The 21,654-nt window shown below is 48.1% G+C and overlaps 8 protein-coding genes across 8 annotated transcripts; 3 read left to right on the top strand and 5 right to left on the bottom strand.

Moving 5' to 3' along the window:
* Positions 1-144: 144 nt before the first annotated feature.
* On the bottom strand, positions 145-2,046 carry TGAM01_v204198 (hypothetical protein; the record flags this gene model as incomplete). Its single annotated transcript, XM_018801822.1, has 2 exons — positions 145-1,708; positions 1,763-2,046. 2 exons carry the CDS (start codon positions 2,044-2,046, stop codon positions 145-147), a joined length of 1,848 nt encoding a protein of 615 aa, XP_018665137.1.
* Positions 2,047-2,836: 790 nt separating this feature from the next.
* TGAM01_v204197 (hypothetical protein) lies at positions 2,837-3,518 on the top strand (the record flags this gene model as incomplete). The annotated part of the gene is made up of 2 exons (XM_018801821.1): positions 2,837-3,189; positions 3,257-3,518. The coding sequence occupies 2 exons, from the start codon at positions 2,837-2,839 to the stop codon at positions 3,516-3,518; spliced, it is 615 nt and encodes a 204-aa protein (XP_018665136.1).
* A 1,291-nt stretch (positions 3,519-4,809) lies between these two features.
* On the top strand, positions 4,810-6,144 carry TGAM01_v204196 (hypothetical protein; the record flags this gene model as incomplete). The annotated part of the gene is made up of 2 exons (XM_024549368.1): positions 4,810-5,034; positions 5,089-6,144. The coding sequence occupies 2 exons, from the start codon at positions 4,810-4,812 to the stop codon at positions 6,142-6,144; spliced, it is 1,281 nt and encodes a 426-aa protein (XP_024405832.1).
* Positions 6,145-6,515: 371 nt separating this feature from the next.
* Positions 6,516-9,502, top strand: TGAM01_v204195 (hypothetical protein; the record flags this gene model as incomplete). The annotated part of the gene is made up of 5 exons (XM_018801820.2): positions 6,516-6,713; positions 6,779-7,098; positions 7,164-7,581; positions 7,633-9,163; positions 9,219-9,502. The coding sequence occupies 5 exons, from the start codon at positions 6,516-6,518 to the stop codon at positions 9,500-9,502; spliced, it is 2,751 nt and encodes a 916-aa protein (XP_018665135.2).
* Positions 9,503-11,701: 2,199 nt separating this feature from the next.
* On the bottom strand, positions 11,702-12,505 carry TGAM01_v204194 (hypothetical protein; the record flags this gene model as incomplete). The annotated part of the gene is made up of 1 exon (XM_018801819.1): positions 11,702-12,505. One exon carries the CDS (start codon positions 12,503-12,505, stop codon positions 11,702-11,704), a length of 804 nt encoding a protein of 267 aa, XP_018665134.1.
* Positions 12,506-13,317: 812 nt separating this feature from the next.
* On the bottom strand, positions 13,318-16,093 carry TGAM01_v204193 (hypothetical protein; the record flags this gene model as incomplete). The annotated part of the gene is made up of 2 exons (XM_018801818.2): positions 13,318-15,761; positions 15,832-16,093. 2 exons carry the CDS (start codon positions 16,091-16,093, stop codon positions 13,318-13,320), a joined length of 2,706 nt encoding a protein of 901 aa, XP_018665133.2.
* Positions 16,094-17,139: 1,046 nt separating this feature from the next.
* On the bottom strand, positions 17,140-17,813 carry TGAM01_v204192 (hypothetical protein; the record flags this gene model as incomplete). The annotated part of the gene is made up of 2 exons (XM_018801817.2): positions 17,140-17,504; positions 17,618-17,813. The coding sequence occupies 2 exons, from the start codon at positions 17,811-17,813 to the stop codon at positions 17,140-17,142; spliced, it is 561 nt and encodes a 186-aa protein (XP_018665132.1).
* Positions 17,814-19,615: 1,802 nt separating this feature from the next.
* Positions 19,616-21,161, bottom strand: TGAM01_v204191 (hypothetical protein; the record flags this gene model as incomplete). The annotated part of the gene is made up of 5 exons (XM_018801816.1): positions 19,616-20,125; positions 20,483-20,569; positions 20,628-20,736; positions 20,811-20,877; positions 20,939-21,161. 5 exons carry the CDS (start codon positions 21,159-21,161, stop codon positions 19,616-19,618), a joined length of 996 nt encoding a protein of 331 aa, XP_018665131.1.
* Between the last annotated feature and the right edge of the window lie 493 nt (positions 21,162-21,654).

The raw sequence follows: 21,654 nt of genomic DNA, 5'->3' as shown, positions 1-21,654 counted from the left end.
CTCTTTTATCTGGACTGAGTATGGACAATGCAAGCTTGAAATGAAGGAGATGGACCCGGTCTGAGACTCTGAATTGATGTCAAGATATTTAAAGCTAGTATACACGAGTTAATGTAAAATGCTACACCTTAATCATTCGCATTTCTATTTGGGAGCGTTTCGACGACCTAGTATGCCTTTAAATCTACCAGCCTTGGGTGGGGGCTTTTCCACTAGAGGTGACTCTGAAGTACCTGTGTCTACCCTGGCAAATCTATCGACGACGGTCAAGGCTTCTCGCAGCGGTGTTTCCTCGAGTACATCTACTAGCTCGTCAAAGATGGACGGAATTCTTTCAATAACGATATCCACAACGAAATATTTCCGTGCATCAACAACCCTTGAGACAATATTCGTCCACACATGTTCGTCTTGTAAATAACTGACGTGGTCGGGTGGCTGTGGCCGGAAAAAACGTTCCCATTCGCCAAATGGCCTCTTTTCATCACATCCATCGAGTACGTGAGAGGCAACTTGTCCCGGATCCGCAGATGAGCCCAACAAAACAGTTAATTTCGTATCATCTATACGCGCGAGAACAATGACTGCTGCCAAACAGTTTGCATCTTTCGGGACTTGAAAAGCTACTCGGATGCCTGCGGGAACCCAGTCCCACGAAGAGGTCATACTCAACGCGTTGGACGTCTGCCGTCCCATGGTTCCCAAAAGTCTGTAACCTTGATCCAATGCAGGTCCATGGCGAAGCTGCACAATGTGTTCTGGATAGACATGGAGCGAAGGCGGCAAAGCTGTTGACTGGCGAACATAAAATGTCTGAACATTTCCGCGATCCGCCGCAGAATCGATGGACAAGATTTTGTCGGTTTTGATGCGCGCATACTGGTCGTGGTAGCCCGATTGATCAGAATCCGTGAAGTTGGTCATTCTCTTCAGGCACAATCCGGCAAAACCGTCCGTCTTCATTGGTTGACAGCAATTAAGAGACGCAACGTAAATGTCATCCTCTACCCGACGTAGTGGGAGGGTGATTTGAAGTCCCTGATTCGTCTTGAAGAATGGCGCGCGTGGTTCCCAGTCGTAGTACGGGAAGAAATGGCTCGATGCTTTAAACTGATCCGGAGATCGAGCAAGAAGGCCTGCGATTGCATTCGGGTCTGCACTGTCGTCTGTCCACAGGAAGAGAGATTCGTCGTTTGATTCCTTCATGATTTCTTCTTGCAGTCGAATAAATGATTTCTCGCCTTCTCCATATAACATTGGCATGCTTATGTCAAAAAGTCCCAACAAGCAATATGCACGGTCTTCAATTCTCGTAGTTACTCGTTTGGATGCCCATGACATGCGTTTAGCCACGCTGATTGATCGCATATCGCGAGTATGAGACAGAATACCACTGTCTATGCCAGTAATGGAAGAAAGTCTATCGCACATGCTAGACTTCCGCCCCAGACATACCCAGTTGCTTCTGAATTCATCTTGTACGCGCTCATTTTCCGGTTCTTCATCTGAGCAACCGTCTGGATCGCCATTCTCCTCTCGTTTTTCACCGTCAGTAAAGAAGAGGACTTCTGTTGGTGCAATGAGCTCTTGAAGCGTCCATCCACGGGAAAACCATTCATGGGTGGCGAATTCATCTGCTTCGTAAGGGTCTATTGTATGGGATAAACCTGCGAGATAGGCGTAGCAGACTTGAGCTTCCTTATAATAGCTAGAAGTCTCATAAGCACTTAGAACATTGTCCAACATGAGCATGTCCCCTTACTTAAACATTGAGTTGATGGCTTCGTTGAGTTCTGCGCTTGAATTCTTGTCGATACAGCAATTATCGATCCAAATGTAGCCATGGCCATCCAGCCGTGCCTGTTTACAAGCACTGGCGACTTTAGCGTAGCCTGGGTGAACGTTTCTCTGACTTTCGGTCATATCGCTCGTGATATGCTCGTAGAGAAACTCCTTTCCGTCAGCCCATCGATGGGACAGTATCGCATAGGGCGTGCCATCTCTGCACTTCTCGAGTCGTAGAGTTTTGACATTTAGTAGATTCATATCGCGAACGTCTTTCAGTGCCGAATAAAAACGGAGTAGGATTGAGAAAGCTGCTGCGACAGTACTAGCTCAAGTATCAGCCCCAGGTTTGAGCTTATACCGTTCTAATCGGGGTTACCAACAGGATGGTGTCGAAGTCGTTGTGTTACAGCCAATATGGAGTCAACTCTAAGTTGCTACAGTATAAGCGTGTTAGCCCTGCTTCTGCGAGCAGCCGATGGATTAATCGCGCACTGAGGCAACGCAAGGCCAAAGCTCTACAGCGGATACCTGCACTCTAAAGATAACCATAAAAATGAGGCTCTTAGGGCTGTTTCCTTTCTAATACAATTATATTCCATGCGCGACTTCCCAAACCAGAGTTTCTGGCATGCATTCGACGGTCCATCTATTCAAACGCGCACAGGGGGTTTTCCAAATTTTCAAAGCGACATGTCAGCAGTGACGGCGCGCCAAGAGCCTCGCGAACTTCGCGCTTTTCGGCACACCGAGTATCTTCCCTGTAGTTTTGTATGGCGCCCAATTGTCCCCAATGAATCCTTCGGCCCTGAAGCGAGGCAGAGAGGCTGTTGGTTGGGCTGTCTCAGTGCGCTAGCTATGCCTACATGTGCTCCCACTTTGCCCCGGTTTCTATTTAAAACAACAAAGTGCCCGCTTGTCGCATGGTGATAAAAAGAAGGATTGAGGCGCTTGCCGTTTGGAGTGATTTCTTTTCCCTCGATGCAAAAATCTCCAAAGTTGTTCAGATTCGCCAACGCTTCCCCGTATCATCTTTGAAGACACAGACACTATGGACACCCAAGGTTCTACTCTCAACTCTGCCTATCCTGGTGAAACTCATGGAATTACGCCAGTCCCGGCACCCGACGCGGCAGGGACAGAAAAGAAGCTGAATGCTGTTACATCAGAAGAGGACGAGATCCGCCAGATGACACTAAATACAGCAAATACTTTCCCTAAGTCTGTGCAATCACAAAACACAGGAATTGTAACCAAGCAACCAAGCATGGTGCAAGGCATGAAGCCGGAGAACTATGTAGTGAAACCAGAGAATCTTGGGGAATCTCCCGATTATATCGATTGCCCCTACTGCAAATCACGCCAGAAAACTGAGACGCGCCATCAACATACCAGCCAGACGTCGTATGTTACGCTCCTATAAGTCACAACAATTAGCTTGGCCACCGTTTGCTAATATATACTTCACTAGGCTTGCGGCGGCTGTCTGCTGTCTCTGCTGCGGCATACTTCCTGTGTTTATACCGTTTGTGTGCAATTGGTGCTCTGATCTTGACCACTACTGCGAGAATTGCAAGAAGCGTGTCGCGCATCAACCTCACGAGGGCAAGATGGAGGCTGTATTGCCGCCAGTTTCTACTGCGACAACAGGAGCAGACTCTAGATATCAGTCGAGTCAGTACGCCGACATGAGCAAGCAGTCTCAGCAAAAACTGGAGCCCACAGTGGCCTAAACGCAGACCTACAAGCCACAAGTTAAAAAGAGGGGCTTGGAAGATTGTTTAAAGGGGATCATTATAAATACTGGCTGTGATTATGCCAGAATGTTCAACTTGCGGAGACCAAGATCGATCCTGTGGAGGCCTACACGACCTTTAGTTCGATGAAGTACAAGCCAGAAGCAAGATGTGTACAGGAAATATGGAAAGAAAGAACAGGCTGTTCGGATTTATTTAAGATACCATGTATGGAAGCCCGAATAATGAATAATTTATTAATAAGATAATACAGAAGAATGCAAGGCAATCCATTTTGTATCATTTTGACGTATGCAGAAGATGCTGAATGTCTAGCAGTATGCAGGGCGTTAGAATTCACTTGTACCTAATCTACGTCTCTTCGCTACCTAGTAAGCAGAAACCTCAAGCCATAGCAACATTTGGCCCGAGTTTATTCTTCAATAATAGTCTATGTAAAAAGCTTATAGCGCTGATAAAAGTTCGACAATCTTGGCAAGCTGCTTTTACAACATACTATCCAGTATAATGGTAGCTAAGAAGATCAAGTGGACGATAAAACCCAGCTTAGGCACTCACTCAACACAACTCGGTCCAGGCGTTGATGGTTCTAATAAACCTCAGTTCCTAGAAAACTGGAGCCGTAAGCACTGGCGCCCGTATCTCCATAGTATGCATTGGCTCTAGTAGAACGATAATGTGAAGTTTGCTTTTAGTTTGTTGCTGTATAGTTAAAGAACTATTCAATTTTAACGACAAGGCTATGCTCTGAGCAACCATCACTTGCTTCATCTACCTTACTGAAATGCTTTGTTGGGAAGAAAAGCCTTACACGCAGGGGTTGTGAGGCGAAGCATAACTAGGCCATCGTCACCTACAGCAAGGATCAACTGAGCACATGGTTAGCGATTGACGCCTTCCAATACGCTGGGCGCTCTTTGGAGAGATAGTCGGGTGGGGGCGGAAAATGCCATATAAAGATGAAACATAATCCTTCAGATAGGAGCTTGAATTTGCAGGGTGTTTTTCTGGTTCACTGTTGAATAGATGCGGCTCAACACGGCGGCTGCAAACTCATGCTCGACCTGCAACCCATCACGCGGCTAAACCCCATATTGCGCTTATAGCCGGATCATTCTCCGTGGAGCTGTTATGATAGTACCAGAGCCTACAAAGCCGACAACGCAAGCAAGATCAGTTATAGTTAAATAATCTCTTCAGTATAGTAACAGTCGCCGCAACTTGACTGTCAACTACCGCCGTAATAACAGAGCCAAGCATTCGAAATATGTGGGAGGAGGCCAGGGGACGATTCTTAGCTCGCACACAAAATTCTCTCGATTTAAAGCCGCCTAAAACCATCGATGACGTTCGAGAAATGGTCGAGCATCGATACGATCCTACTTCTCCAGCCGATTTAGACGAAAATCACAAACGGGCCAAAGAGATTGGCTTGACCATCTTATCATGTTTGAAGTTATTAGGCGGAGTGGCGGCTCAAGGAGCTGAAATAGTAAGTTGACAAACCAGTCCTTCTTCACTTTTGACTTCTTCTAACTTTGAGAAGGTATTTCAACCTGCTAGCATTTGCTTCAACGCCATATCACTCTTGCTCGACGTCCCAAAATCCGTCCATGAGTTTCATGGCATGATCGATGCCGTCTTCGGCATTGTTGGTCCCACTCTCAGCCAATTCAAGATATACGAGAGAATAGAGCTGTTTAGTTCTATTGATCCGGAATTAAACACCGCAATACACAAAGTCATGATCTCTTTTGTCGATATATGTGCCTTGTCAATAGTACTTCGGAAGGGGAGTAGGTGGAGCCGCTTTAAAGCAGCGACGAAACAGGCTGTACTCAAGGATGACTCCGGCCTGAAGGATGAGATTGAACAATTCGAGAAACTTATTCGAGGACAGCAAAATGTTCAGGCAACCTTGACCCTGGAAGTTGCTCTGAGTGCCAAAGCTGATCTTACTGCCATCCTGGGTAAAGCTTGCGAGACGGGAAAGAAGATTGATGACATCGCCATCGGCATTTTAGACTTGAAAGAAGTAGAGTCAAAGAGAAGCATAGAGAGGACTAGACAAGAAAATCTCGCCAAGATTCGAAGCAAGTTTGCCATCGACGAGAAGACTATTAATGCTTCCAAGGAAGTTTGCAAGAAGATATGGCAACAATGCGTGACAGGGAGTGGAAGCTGGCTTCGCGACTTAGACGACTACAAGAAATGGTCTGACAAGGCCGATTCTGAAGCAAGCCCCTTGCTACTACTTACTGGAGAGGTGCACTCGGGAAAGTCGAGCGTCATGTCGATTATAGCCCAGGAGCTCAAGGCCGCCCATGAATCTGCGGGCCAGTCGAATATTCGAGCCATGGTAGCTTATTATTTCTTTCCTCTTTTCTCTCGGAAAGCAGACGAAGACAAACGACCGGCAGCAACTGCAGTAAAGCATATTGCATTCCAGCTTGCAGAGCAAGACTCGGGAATTGCAAATACCATGGCAAATTTTGCGATGATAAGCACAGCGAAGCATATTTTAGGGACACCAGCTGCAAAGACCTCTGGCGTGGACTCAAGATTGGAGCTCCCAAACAGGGCACTATTTATTTCATCATAGTCGACGGCCTAGACGGATTGTTCGAAGGCCACGATGAAGCTGCAAATCACTTTCTGGACATCTTCGAGACTCTTCAAAGCCAAGCATCAGCTAGCGCCAATGGGGCTCGAGTGAGGGTGATTGCAAGTGGAAGAAGCGACAATTTTCAGAGAGAATCGCTGCAACGTGCGCCGAATATTGAGGTTGAGAAATATAATGGCCCAGATATCACATCCTACATCGACGAAGAGCTGAGAAAGTCAAGCCTTCTACAAGGGGAGGAAGAGGAACCTAAGAGACTGCGAACAAAAGTGCACGATAGGTTATTTACGGAGGCCAAAGGAAATTTCCTCAAAGTGCAAACTGCTTTGGGCAAGATCAAAGAGTTGATCATGTCAGATGGATCAGAAGCCGAAATGGATCACATTCTGAATGACAGTAACCAAGATAAAGTGAAAATTTCGGAAAACGTAGTCAGCGAGCTGGAAGCTTCCCTCAAACCGCAGTCTATCGAAGAACTCAACGAGCTCCTTATATGGATTGTATACGGTGTTGAATATTTCGACGCTGATGAACTAGAAGCTGCACGGGTAAGTCAGCCCATCCTTTGCGAAACACCGAAAAAGAAAAGTCATTCTAAGTTGCTTCCCTCTAGTTCCTCCGTTTTGGAACTGCATCTCTGCAGAAGCTAGAGGACAAGTTGAAAGGAAAATATTCTAAACTGTTTTATATGCACTACAATTATTTCGCTCTTTCACCGACTATTGAGCCGCTTGTCATCAAAGACAGAAAGCGACCAAGAGTCGGCGACGATGCACCCAAGATTTCGCTCAACATCACTGTAACCAATGCTGACATCATAACAGTACAGAACTTTCTTTGGAATCTCTTCCAAAAGTCTATGGTGGACAAGTTCGAATTCGAACCTTTATCCAACCAAAAGAGCCATGTCACGAGGGAAATCCAGGTCAACATGTATGAGCTCACCTTGCTATAGTAAAGCATGCCCTACGTTATCTCACATCACTAACAGATGTCAGGACAAGGCTCATAGGAGATTACCTGGCAAAAAGACTCCCACTTCACTTAGATAAATTAAGCCAAGCAGACGGCTACGATGAAATTCTTGCATCTGACAAAAAGGAAATTGGTGATGGCCTCTTTTCTCTTTTCATCTCTGAAGAGGTTATAGAAAGGCACTGGGAGTCATTCAAGTCTATTATTTGGTTTGGCGAAGATGACAAAGTTGAGACTTTGCGAAAATGGCTACAGGATCCAGGCGCAATCAGCCATCTGGGTAGACTCGACAAAGATTGGCTCAAATCTGTAAACACCAGCCAGCGGCCGAATCGAGAAGTTCTCACTCCATTGATGAAGAAGATTGCATATCGCTGGCTAAAAGATCGTGCATGGGATACTAATGATTGCTTTGGCGCTCTGCGCCGCTTTTTGACGCTGGTATGGTCCACCCTGAACGCATATAACTATCTACCTTGCTGATTTTAATAGAACCCGCTAGAAGAAGAGCCTGGAAAAGAAATTAGCGTCTCGGAAGAGTTAGAGAGAGCAGAGAAATGGTGCGAAGAAGCTCTATTGCCATCAAGTCTCGATTCTCTTTGGTACGAGAGAATGGGAGAGACTGCCAAAGCGCAGTCTGAATACAACTTGGCGATATCGAAATTCATACGCGCTACGGAGTTGGAGAACCCAGGACTTGGCTGTTTCAAAGGCCTGGCCGAGTCATACTATGAAAACGATGAGCTTCTCTCCGCGTGCTCCTCCATGGAAAAGGCGCTTAGTTTGGTCAAAGCAGCCGAGTCGCCGGATGATGAAGAAATGACACGCATTTATCTACGCCTTGCGAATTGGTATACTCAACTACAGCAACCCGAGGGAGCTATATCGCACTATGAGCATGCTTTGGAAACCTGCCCTGACAACCAAGACGCTCTCACTGGCATATTGACTATTCGAATTGACTCTGGTCCTGAAGAAAAGACCCACGACCTTATAATTGCCATGAACGAGCCCAACTCCAAACAACCAGGCCTCTCTCGGCTCGCTTCAACCCTGCTCAGCCGAGCAGAGGATTACAGCTACGAAAGTCCGCTGCGCAGTCTGATTCTAATATGCAGCTCAAGACCGGATTGCATGGCGGTCTTGCTAGAAGCCATGGATCAAGCCATCAACGCAGCGCGAGAGCAAAGGCTAGACTTCGACCTCCAGGTACTGCTGCTACATCGAGGACTGGCCGCTATCCATAAAGATGGCCAAAATGATGAGGCTTTATTGCAAGCCATATCTCTCTGGACCGATTGCTACAATATCGCGGATCAAGCTTACAGAAGGGAATACGACAACGGCGTGCGAGGGCAGTCAGCTGTCTCTTTCCACTACACTATTATTCATCAACTGAGCCTTTACTATTTCGAGCAGTCTATAAAGCTACAGAATTCTGGGGAGACTCTTTCCAAATTGGTCGAATTAACCCAGTGTTTCCGCTTTCCTGGAATACTTGGCATAACTGCAGCCGACACGCATCTTGCCATGTACCATGCTCTTCGTGGCGATCGAGCGGCGGCCAAAGAGCAACTGAGGCAATACATGCGGATCGCGTTCGATAACCTATCTGACGAAACTGATGAGAACGACTATTGGGCCGCTTATACTTTATCCAGATGCTTAGTAGCCAGCGGAGACGATCTAAACGCATTGACAGCTTGGTCCTTACTTGAGCCTATTGAAACGGATGTTATAACGAAAGCATTCAAGAGCGAAGGAGGGCCTCAGCAATCGCTGATTGATGAGCTCACTGAGTTTGTAAAAGCAAAATGCCCCTTTGGAGCCACCCAGGTCGAGAGAATCAAGGCAGTTCAAGAAGAATTAGAGGCACGGATGGCCGCACTTGTCCAGGAAGACAATCGCTCCGAGGCAAAGGAAGATATTCAGAAGGCACAAAATGTGCTGCAATCAGCTCTGATATTGAAAGAAACCTCAGCTAACGATGTTACTGGAGAGACGCATATCACACCTTTGGACAGTAAGGAGATTGCAAAAAAACTTTTACTATTACTGCGACGGCACATGTGGCACAGCATGGGATTTTGATCACGCATTGAATTCGTGCAAATACTGCTGGGACGTGGGATTCTGCGACGACTGCCTTTCACTATTGAAGGACGGTAAACTAAAGAAACTTATATGCAGCGCCGACCATGAATGGTTGGCGATTCCAAAGTACAATCCGAGAGGAAACATGGCAGCACGAGAGGGCACGGTGCAAGTACGCGGAGAGTTGGTCAAGGGTGTTCGAGTGGGAGGTGAGCTTGTAACAGTCAAAGAATGGATGGGCCTGTTAAAGGAAGAGTGGGAAATATGATGGGCGGTGAGCCTATTGAAGTAGCCTCCGCTGATGTTGCACAAGTGCCGCTATACGATACTGCAAAATGTACAAAGAAGAAACGCCTTGAAAAGTTCAAAGATGTTTTGGGAGTTATTTTTAGGCTTAAAGATATGCCACAGAATCCCGATGCAAAGACGCAAGATGAGACTTCTACTAGTCAAAGAATGAATCATAGCTTTGGCACACAAAGAATCGTAAAAAGAAGTACAATTCACGAGCATTGTTATCTAAAACATGATTCAAGGCTTGAATGTTGGCCAAATGAGTTTGTTCAACCCTTAAGGCTAACAATGCACGCCACAGCCTTGGAATATAAAAGACGCGATATATACAACCAGTTTTTACGCCAATTGAACCACTTTCAATACACATTCAAACCTTCAATTATCCCAGAAAGTCTTCTAGCAAAGTTGGTAAAAAGAGCTACTTGGCGCTCCAAGATCCCCATCTACCGATGAAATACGTGCCTCAGAGTTAGCAATGAATGTCGGGACTGAAAACCCAGGGAAGCATGACGATCCAGACATGGTGCAGTTAGTTTTAGCAGAGACACTAGTTGAGGATGCCAGCAAGGTTACAGGCACCGAGCATATGACCGAATATCGCATGACCGTTTTGGAGGAACGGGGCTACATACAAGAGTTAGCAGCACATTTGTTCGAATCAGTCCGTACTAGCTGGTGGTGTGCGGACCAGGAGACGCGAACAAGAATCACAGCAATTTTGCCTCGTTTGCTCGAGGGATTTGCTTCTAGGCTTCGTTATGAGACTGATTACCTCATTTCCCGAGATATTATCACTTTTATTGATGAGCATAGCCGGTACGTGACTTGACGGCTGTGCTAGGATCATTAGCACAAGTTAGGAGATATCAATCTGCTAATCCGAACGCCACGTTGCCATTCTGCCACTCAGGACCTGTTAACTGACAAGCTGAATTCTTTTATTGAAATTACCCTGGAATTCTTGAATGTGGGTTTTATGCAAGGCAAAAGCGATGGGGATAGGCCCTGGCGCTTCGTCTTTGTTACCCGCGCCTGTGGATGGCTGCGCACCCAACTTCGGAGGGAGTTTTGCCTTGCCCCAACAGGACCAAACATCATTCAACAGATCCAATATACTATTATGTCTACGTTCCCGACCGCCCCTGATTGTGATTACAGCGAAGATTCATCTCGTCAATAATATGCTGCTACCTTTGAGCTTCAATGCGATCTTCTTTTCTTTCTCGAAACACAAAGCCCTGAAAAACAGCTGGGCGAGGGCTTTGAGACGGTTTTCACCTTGACTGGATCCGAACTAGATGTTCAAGGAGCACCTTGCGGTTATTACATGCGGCAGACCTGGCCTATGACAGGAGAGGCAATCACTGAGCTGATTACTGGTGCTCTTTGCGTTCAATAAGGGTATACCTTCAAGAGTACGTTCTAAAATCTCGAAGAACATGAATTATTAGTATTAATATCTGACGTATCCCTAGAAACAATGTCGGACGGAACAGAGCTTAGTGCAATCTTTCCTCCACTGATCCTCACGTATTGCCTTGCAGTGATGTCTCAGAGTCCATGCCTGAGTCCGTATAGAATATCTACCATAAGCCACGACATAGCGAAGCCCCTCTTCATCTGTGAGCTTTTTCCCGGTTTAAAGCCAGATAGACCTCCTATCACTGACTGCAATCTACGTGCAGATACAAATTCGACGAGTCTTTGTGTGGATGGAGCAGAAAGAGTTATAGTATGCCATTGTCTTGTTCAATCGAATTGAGGTAGGCAGAGTCTTGACTATATTGCTATCCCTGTAAACTCTTCAAGGACAACATGAATATATCCTTGATGTAAGATATTTAGGCGCAGAAAGGGGAAGTAGGGAGCAAAGAAACTCTAGCTTCCGGATATATGCCTTGCCAGTTTAAATATAGAAGATTCATCATTGACACCCTAGTTATGTAAATTCGGACTCTCATTCTTTTGTTGCTACCATTTATCCCAAACGCCACGCCCCTTTGTTTCTGATATCAGAATGCTAACCTATCAAAAACCTTTCGCTCATTCGCAATGCACACCTCTAAAACGAACCATATGTTTTGCTCCTTTCCCTCCTCCATTGACGATTCGTCTCTCCAACACCACTTCCACGTCGTTTTTGCCAACACCGCTTCCTCTTTTGCAGGTTTCATAGTCCATATTCGTCAAAGTTAACCTCTCCCTCAACGATTAATGCAGCCAATGGCTTATAGTCAGACATTTGGTGGCGACTAGCTCGCTCCATTGCAATCTTCAGTTCTCTGATGCAATCGTCCACAGATCTTCTGTGCCATCTCAGGATCGCATGAACTCGCTCGATATGCCAAGGAATACGAATGGGCATTGTATCTGCTACACTCACAATCTCTTCTCGCCGCATATCCGTCACAAATCGGGCTAGTGCTGCGCATTTCTGGTCAGTAGTTGCCCATAACAGGGACTTGTGGACACGCCCGTTGTAGATATTGACAATGTGCTCGAGGGAATTCGTTTGCATGGAATTCAGCTCCTTCGCTGGGTCACCTTGAGGGAACGTGTGCCCAGGTGAGAGAACAGCCTCAATGCGGGGACGGAGGAAATGCCCATGGAAGAGCTTCATTGTATCGTCGATTTGAAAGCAAAAACATTTGTGCTCAACGCTTTCGCTTAACTCGTCAGTTGCATGAGGACAGGGGGAAAGCGTGGCGTTGGGCTTGACAGTTGGGTAGGCTTTGCATTCCGATTCAATTCTCTTACTGCAATCTTCATCTTGATGTTTTTCCTCTATGCCGCACCAGAAGACAGATTCATTCCAATCGGGGTGTCGATCGAGCGTTATCCAATCAGTATTATCATCGAGGCGAGATTTGACGGCAACACCAACCATGATTTCGATGGCTTTCTCGAGGTCTTTGAAGAGGGCGTCGTCGACCAGACCAATCGGTGTATCGCTGGACAGCGGCGGGAGATCCATGGTGGCAGGCGGAGTCCAGATCAGGATGTTTTTGCTTGTGATTTTGAGGCTTGTGTTTACTTTCAGGGATGAGTATCAGATACGAGAGAGGGCTGTTGATTGGAAAACCGCTGTTGAAGAGACAGCAAAGACTGGCGATGGCGGCGATTTAACTAGAAAAAAAGACACTACGATATCATGGCGATATGGTATTCTGTTCATGGTTCTTTGAGAGACGTGTCATCATGAACAGGCTTTGTGTTGTGATTGTAAACCTATAGAATTGGATTTTCACGACCGCGAGATATTCCGCCACGCCTTTGAGTATCTAAATGGCAGAGAGCAAACATATTTGGATTAGCTGGCGAGAAACCCTTACAATTAGTTCAGCCTAGGGAACTGTCTGAGAGTGCAATTTGAAGAAGAAGAAAAAGAAGGAGAAAAGAGAAGAACTTGAAATCACCATTAGAAGACAAAGACTACGAGTGAAGTGGCAATTATGAACAACCTTTGACATGAACATGAACATGAACACTCACCATCATTACACATATGCGGAACAAAACACTCAGCGCAAACGAACATGTCGTTTTGTTTTGACATATCAAACATTCCATTCATGACCCAAACTATAGCTACACCAATGCTTTGACTATGTACAGTAGATCAAGTGCAGCCCAGGTATTTCCCATGAACAAACTCCTAGTAAAATCAAGCAGCCAACCTCGTTGCTCCACCAAGTCGCCAACTTCTACTTCCAAAAAAGAACCCAAATTATAGTTATGTACGATATCCAAAATATGAAAGGAGGTGCACAAAAAAAAGCAAATGATTCAGTGAAGCTGCCGGGGCAGTCCTCCCAACAGCATCTCTTTGCACACTTTTAACCGTTCCCGTGCTTCCGACAGTAATTCCGTATCTGCCTCTTCTAAAATGTCCACCATCACATCAAGTAAATCTGGCAAGCCCTCATATAACACCGATGACGATTGCTCATCGAGCTCATGTAGCGCAGCAACACTAGATACGTAGTCCACCATACGCGCATAACTGCTGTGTCCAAGCTGCGACGTTGGCAAGGGAAAGCCCTTTCCGGGAGGGCGCCCCAACGCTTGCACAAATGCCCAAATAGCCAACACAGCGTAATACATGATCCACGGTCGGTGAGGGTCTGGCTCGTTACGGATAGAATACTGCATGGCGGCGTGTTCGGGCGGGTGAGGACTGTTTCGACGCCGAGGGTGAGGGTCGACGACGACGCGGTAGAGGAGCTTGAAGGCGTGGAGGATAGCATGGCGGGTCGATCCCTGGTTTGACCAGGCGCTCATGCGTTTGATAACATTGGAATAATCCCTGGATGAGACTTTACGGCCGAGAAGACGCTTGGCGCCGGCATAAACTTGACAATCGACAATGTCGGCATGAAGGCTTATGTGAGCGAGGTGGTAGAGGACCGAGGCACTGTTGATGGGACCATTCGGGATGCCCCGGTGGCCAGGGGCATCAGAGATGGAGTCTGACATGGCAATGTCAAAGCTGCCCTTCCAATTGTCGAATGCTCTGAGCAGCAATTTTCGCCAATTCTCCTGCGTCTCCATCGATGGCGTTCGGATATCCAGCCATTTTAAGTGTGTCTCTCTGTGGTTCAAGTGCCACCCCACGCTCAGCAGCCCCGAAATGATAATCATGCGTCCAAACGAGTGCGTCTTCACTTCCTTTCCATGCAGGGCACTTTTCAGGCCGTCGAGGAAAGATACTTGCTTTACGCCGTACATCCTAAAGTTAGCATCCAGTTGGCGAACGACATCGGGGCTATTCGCCGCCCAGAGGTTGTCGTCACAGGGAAGCGGCAGTCGAATCTCGTGAGGCGCCATGTCAGCGGCATGGCCAAACATTGCGGCGTGAATGACGTCGAGCATAAATGCTGCAAACACCACCCGATGCATGGACTCTGTCTCTGCCCATCGAGCCCACCATGTCCGAGAATCCAGCGCAATGTTTGGGGTTTCTCGATCCGGACCCAGCGAGTCTGGCTCAGGAGGAGATTCGCTACCCGTCCTGCCAATCAAGGGGCTTCCGCGCCTGAGCAGCGTTAAGAATGCTGGATGGTAGATGTGCGCCCTCTCATGAAGTTTTCGAGACGAATACAGCTTTTCGTAAAATTCAAGAAGTAAGAGAGCCTGTAAAACCCAAAGGCTAGCAGGCGGCGCGGAATCATCAGAGGTTAGAATCTCCCACCGCACACAAGATATGATTACATCTGCAAACGGGCCATATTCTGATAGTTGCCCCGTCATATCGCGTCCACGCAATGATGCTGCTCCAAGAGAAATCATGACAAGAAGCAGCAAAATGGGGCATCGGTTCGGAGAAAATGTGTGTTGGTGGATAATGGGGAGTCGAGGTGAAACATTATCCCAGAATTCCTTGAGACAGTCTCTCATCATGTCCACATTTAGCGCGGGCAAGTCGCCGCCGCTTTCGAGGACCAGGTTGGGCATCAATGGCTCGTATCGCGGCTGCTTCTTGCGGAAGGTCTGAAACCAGTGAAGCAGCTCTTGCCGCCTTGATTCCGTGATCCAGTCGTCTGACGATGACTCGGAGAGTCGGTGAGGTTGGTCCATGGGTGACAGGCTGGTGAGGGACTCGTAGTCGTAGTGAATATTGTTGTTGAAGGTGGATTCCAGGCCTCCTTCAAGGAAAGGAAGACCTGCCATGCTAAAATCACTGTAAGTGGTCTGGGGATCGAATAGCCAGGCTGCAAAGTTGCCCTGTGACAAGGAGTCGTCGCCAGGATACCCAACACCTCCAAAGTCCACCATCCCCGACGACTCCGGCAGAACCGACGGGTCGGTTGCGTAGAAACTCGGCCTGTGTCGCATGATGTTGCTAGAAGCCGTGCGGTCGTCAAGCGACGGCGCCCATGTTGTGGCCGGGTGGGCTGCTCTGCCCGTCGTCAGCGGATGGCTCAACGGCCCGGGCGTCGAGCCCGTGTTGGAGTCGGGCGTCAGCAGAATGGCGGCATCGTGAGGCCCCGACGTCGACACCTGGTGGTGATGCTGACTGTACGACGGCTGTGGCTGCGGCTGGGCGGCGACGCTATGGCGATCGGGCGGCGACTTGATCGTGACATCGCCGCCAGTGTCGAAGCTGGGGATGCGGTTCCGCGGCGTGTACGAGGCCGTGTGTCGCTTCTTGTGGCGCGACAGCAGGTCGAGTCGCACAAACTTCTGGTCGCAGTCGCCCACGTCGCAGCGGTAGATCTCCTTGGGGTTGTCTGTTGATGTGGCACATGTCAGCACTGCAAGGCGGAAACGAGACCGGCGACTGGGACTGGGCTCTCCTACGGTTCAGCTGATGGCGCTGCAGATGCTCGGCGCGCGAGTAGATCTTGTCGCAGCCGGCGTGGTCGCACACAAAGCGTCGCGGCGCGCCCTTGCGGCTGGCGCGCTTGTACGACGACGAGTTGGTGACACCGCCGTTGTTGCTGTTGCTGATGCTGTTGCTCGCGCTGCTCGCGCTGGACCCCGAGGCTGTGCGCGCGGCGATGCCCGTCGTGATCGAGGCCCCGAAGACATTCGCAGTCTGTGGCGACTCCATCCAGGTCATCTATTCATTGCCGGCCCCCGTCGACGAAGCCAGCGTGCGATTGTGTGCTTTTGCTAGCGGAGTCTCTCGTTTCTCTGCAGCGAACCCTGGCCAGCAGCAGCATCAGCGTCCGCATCGGCAATGGATCTGATGCCAAAGGGTCTTTTCCGTTCCGGCACGGCTCACTTACGCGGGGACGCAGAGCTGGGGAAATAAGGAATCCCACGTTTCGACGTTTCTGGGGTGACCCCCACCGAGGCTTTGATGGCCATGTTTGACGGACAAAGGTGCCGAGTAGCAGATCAAAAGACGGGCGCCAATAGTGCGTTCTGGGCTTTAGCAGAGTGGCGAGAGTGGCTTCAGCTCTATCAGCAGCTGGAGCTTATCCGATAACAGTGGCGGTGCGCAAATCCGACTCTGGAGACATCGGAATCGGTGGGGGTCAATCCTATCGACTGTACTCCGTATGTTGCCCACCAATCTCCAAGGCTCCATCAACATGTTGCTCCATAAACTGGACCTCTGATCCTCTTAACTCGGTACATCTCCTCTTCTCCGCGTTAGTCTCTCTATGCTACGTGGTAGCATTTCCCGTTTATCGGTAGCATAGTTCCGGTATCAAACGCGCCTTGGCAGGCATCCCTTATCGGCTGTGGATTCCGAATCCTGAACACCACAGACTCGACAGTCCTGGAGTAACACTTATCCGGCGTCGACGTATTCTAGATGGAAATACCATGTTCATCATGAGTTCACGATTTTCCATCACTTTCTGCTTCTACTAGCAACCATCAATCCAGGCTATTGGCACCTTTCGTTCCCAAACTGAGTCCACGAGCAATCTTAGGCTTCTTAGTATGCTAATGCAAATTCATAAATTAGAGCGATAATGCTCTTCAAAGTCTATCCGAATCCAGGTCATTGTTTATGTAGTATCCTTTTTTGTTCCAACAGACCCATCCATATCTGTCCAGTCCCGTAGATGAAGCCGCCGCCATGACAACTCGTCTCCCAACCGTAAAGCCAACAAAAATTTTTCTCCCGTTTATCAAATACCCTCCAACTCATCATGAAGCAGAAGCTTGATTCTCCTCTCCTTCGCCCTCAGTCTCGTCCAGCTTGACAGCCTCCACGGCGCCGTTCAATCCGCTCTCCTGGTTCTTCTCCTCCAGCATGCCGGCAGATGCCAAAAAGAACTGCGCAACGTCGTTGTGTTCGTTAAAGTAGGCCAAGTCCAGGGGAACGTAGTTTCGCTCGTTGGCCAGTGCAGGTGAAGCACCTTGTTCCATGAGAAGCTTGACAATGTCCAGATGGCCTCCAAGTGCTGCCCAGTGCATACCGGTGTTGCCATGTTCATTGGCATCGTCCAGGAAAGTCTTCTTCTCCTCCTTTGGTCTCTCATCAAAGTATTGAATGAGTTTGCGAACAGTTTCTGAACATCTCATCAGCTTTCCGATTCTCCCCACCAGATTCCTGTAGCTCGACTGAAGGAGTTTCACAGCCCGTGCTGACTACTCTCAGAAACTATACATGGAATTTCCTTACCTAGATGGCCATTTCCTGCCGCCATGTGTAAAGTCGTTGATTTGCCCTCATCCTTCGCGGCCAGCAGAATCTCAGCTGGTGACGCCTTCTCGCGCTCTGACAGGGCCGTCAGCGTCTCTGTCAGATCCGCATCTTCGCCTACTCTGGCGAAATAGACGAGATCGTCGATTTCTTCTTCTGTGAGATTCGGCGCCATGGTGATATATGACTTCACTCGCTCTTCTTTGGTTTGCAAAGATAAAATTTTAGCACTCTTCTTCATTGGTGGAGGGGACTGTGTGAATCTTCTGCCCCGCGATTCTGGCACTGTGCGCTGCCATTTTCTTCAAAGAGTTTCCGGGTAAGTGGATACACCAGCGACGGTTTAAATCGCAGAACCTAAGTACCTACAAGTAGCATAGAAGGACAATGACTAGAGCAGATGCATGTAATATGAGTTAAAACGTCATAGAGATGTAGAGAGGCAGATATGGGAGCTATTGTAGAATCATCATTCATACTCAAGGCGAGCTTGCAGACGATACACATACCCCCTATCTCATCTTGAGCTATTGTTGGTGAAAAGAAAACGACCCAGCCAAGATGACACGAGATAACCTGGATCAACGGAAGAAGAAAATTGTGGTGAGCAGCTTACCAAGGTCGGTGTCCGACGCCATCGAGGTACCAAAGGCCTGGGAATCCGATACCTCTGGGTTGATGCCATGTGCATCGTTCAGCCGAATAACGATGGCTATTATGACCACTAGACTATTGAAACAGCTAAAATGGGGAGCTATGACAGCAACGCTCTCTGTTGTATATCGGCTATTTGTGCCCACGACAGTTCTGAGGGGTTGATTTGAGAACGGCACGCAGCTCGATATCCTTGGACAGAGAAAACAATGCATGTTGCACGACGAAAGCTCTTATACAATCGAGTTGCCATACGAGATGACTACCCCAGATCTCGAAACTATACCGCTGATGTATCGCAAATGGGGCAAGAGAGAATATTGTCTACCAGGAGATTACACTGGACCACAGCCGGTCTGATGTGGGAATGCAGCAGTGGTGCCTACCGAGAAAATGGGCCGCTGCGAAATCTACGCCAGCGGCCACAAACTTTTCCCGGAGCTCAGAGAGATGCTTTTACCGACCAGATTTTGAGTCTTCCCAAAGAAGAAGCACTGGGATTTGCCTGGTTGTTCTCATGGAACTGTATTCAGAATTGAAGTCGACGGTGATATCAGATTGTCTCGCAGCTATCCATGGGATTGCCAGTCGTCTCTCTCTGCTACACGATGAAAAGTACTTGGGTGGTCTTTTCAAAACATACGACGGGCAAGGTCTGGCTTGGACAAGCCAGTCATATGAGAAGTCTACATCCAAGGGGTTTCCTAGCTAGAGTTGGGGGTCCATTGGCTCCTGGTGCTTCGAATATCTTCGACTTGAAAACGTAAACCACTCTAGTTTCACATCTTTGGCTCAATGGGTGGAATCTACACGACTGCTAGTGATTGACACCATTCTGGACTTGAGCAACCGTTCCATGCGAAGGATCCGCGTAGAAGCCCCGTTGATGACTTTAAGAGTTGAGGTATTGCGCAAATATAGGCCTGCAAGCTCATGGTTAACGCTGTATTGGGATAGCATAGGCCCTGTTTGGCAAGGACAGCCTGTCTATATTACCATGTACTGTCGTGTAAGTGCTTCTTCAATACCAGCGACACTGGATTTCCTTGTATGCCTTGAGGGCAAGCCTAACTATTTTGGTATGATAGTGGAGGGGTCAGGAAAAGACGGTGAGGGTGCGTATATACGAGTAGGATCATTTGAGATTCAGTCGACAGGAGGAAATGGAAATGACTATCTAGAAAAGTGGATGACAGAAATCGACATCTATTAGGGTATCATAACTATGAAATAGTAGCCACACGCACTGGATATCCTCGCTTCTACTAGGATGACTTTGGATCCCATGTGGCTATTCTCTCAAGAACCTAGATACCGTCTTATTTATGGAAGGAGCTGCTCAAGCTTGAAGTCAAGCCAATCAGCGAGATTTCCTGCTTCATCAAGCCATTGTATCTCGGCTTTGACACCCATCATCAACATTACTTGAAGCTCCCTCTGAGCTTCGACAACTTCGGGGTCATCTTTGACATCTAGAAGCTTTTCTAAAATACCAACAGCGACTTTGCGATCGCGTGTTGAAAGGAATGAAACTGGATCACGGCACTCGGTGGACGAGATTGAAGATTTCGAGCTATTACTCTCTTGAGACGATTGACTAGTTGGTGATTGCTGGGTGGTTGAAGAGTGTCTTGTCGAATGATTGAGATAACGCTCATATTCTAAAAGATCTTGTGACTTTATTCCTAGCCAGCGTATACCCGGAGTTGTAACATCTGTTTCTTGGATTGCAGTGTTGGATTTGAACCGATAGCAGCGGAAGATATTGAGCCCATCCGGGTCATAGTCGACTAGTGCAAATATCGGAATCTGCGGACAATTGAAGCGGATGAGCTGCAAAAACGAGCAGGTTAGTATGTCCGGATACCCCTTGGCCTTCACAGGGATCAAGTTAGCTACTACACACAAAGTGTTCGTTCGATGGACTTGCTGTTATTATGATGCCTGGACCAACACGAGACGTTTGCCAAAACGACGAAGATGTCAAAGAGCGAAACACCGCCTTAAAAGAGAGTTAGCAGATCAACAAACATGGGGACACTAAAGGATTGCACAAACATCTTTCTCAACAACGAGGATCCACCGGGTGGCTGCGCAGTTCAAGGCGGCAATTGATCCAGTCGTTGGTAGCGTAATCCCCTGCCAAGCATTAAGAATAAAACAACAAGCGGTATAAGCAAGTCGACAAACCGCATCACCTGTGGCAGGACCAATCACCCTATCATCAAGAAGGCGAAGGCTGAGAGGTCCTGAGAAGACTCCTTTTGAAGATGCGACCTAGATCTGTTAGAAGGGTGCTCAAATGAGCAACCGGTCACGCCGTCACTTGACATACAATATTCAACTCATCACGGTGGATGCCAAGCGTGAGGGCAATACCGTCTACAAGCTTGTCCACCGTTCTCTGGCTGCCAAACAGTTCTTGGTGCTGGTAGAAGATGTGGCTGGTTCACCGCGACAGCCACCCATTGTCAGAATTAAGCAGCGCCAAGAAGTATAACAAACCAATTGTACTAACCGCTTGGTCAATACGATTCCCGAAACCAGAGCGTCGTGGGCGAGCTGCAAAATGAGAAGTATCCGAGCTTGGAACCACAGTATGAGAGGCAGAACACAAGATGTACTCGCTTGAGCAACAGTGCATACCGAATTTTGTGGCCTCCTGCGCACACCTTCCTGGGAAATGGACCCTTTGGGTGGTCTGACCGTCTCTAGCTGTAGTCAAGTCGATGCAGAGCTCCTTTCCTTCGGCCAGACAGTCCAGGATAGACTCCAAGATGGACTCGATTCGGGAGATGACCGCCCCAGCCGAAGTCGTGTTCCCAGGCTGGGTGACAATGCGCTCTCCATCGCGGGGTATGACGTCCATTGTTGTCCAATCCGGGATATTTGCATGTGATAAATGGGCAAATGGTGCGTTCGCAGTCCCGGACTCTTGAGCAGCCCGTGAATTGGAGTCGTGCAACGCAGCTTCAAGTGGCAGGCGGTTGTAGTTGAAGGCGAAGTAAGAACTGAATTCGAATTCGAGCCGCTGATGAACGAATACGAAGGCTAGGAGGGGTTTAAGTTCCAGTCCCCTATGGAGGACACACCACAGGTGCATTAGCGGTGAATCTCGCAGCTTTTAGCGCAAATGCCCGCCAAAATTGGCTGCCACCGCCCCCACAGGAACCAATGGATGTCACCATTCAGGCACAAACACCGCTAAGCAGCGACAAATTGCCTGAAGCGGGAAACGTGGAGCAGAGTCTTGGATGACGCTAAACATTAAACCCCTTCGCTGAATTTGGATCTGCTTGTGCACCTTTCTCCTTATAAAGCTTTGGAACGGCTCCTAACTTTCGGCCTCTGATCAGTTGGCC

Source organism: Trichoderma gamsii (genome assembly GCF_001481775.2).
Source record: "Trichoderma gamsii strain T6085 chromosome Unknown Scaffold_12.2, whole genome shotgun sequence".
In the NCBI taxonomy this organism is placed as follows: domain Eukaryota; kingdom Fungi; phylum Ascomycota; class Sordariomycetes; order Hypocreales; family Hypocreaceae; genus Trichoderma; species Trichoderma gamsii.
The sequence above is the reverse complement of the archived record's forward strand: the minus strand, read 5'-3'. Positions and strand labels throughout refer to the sequence as shown.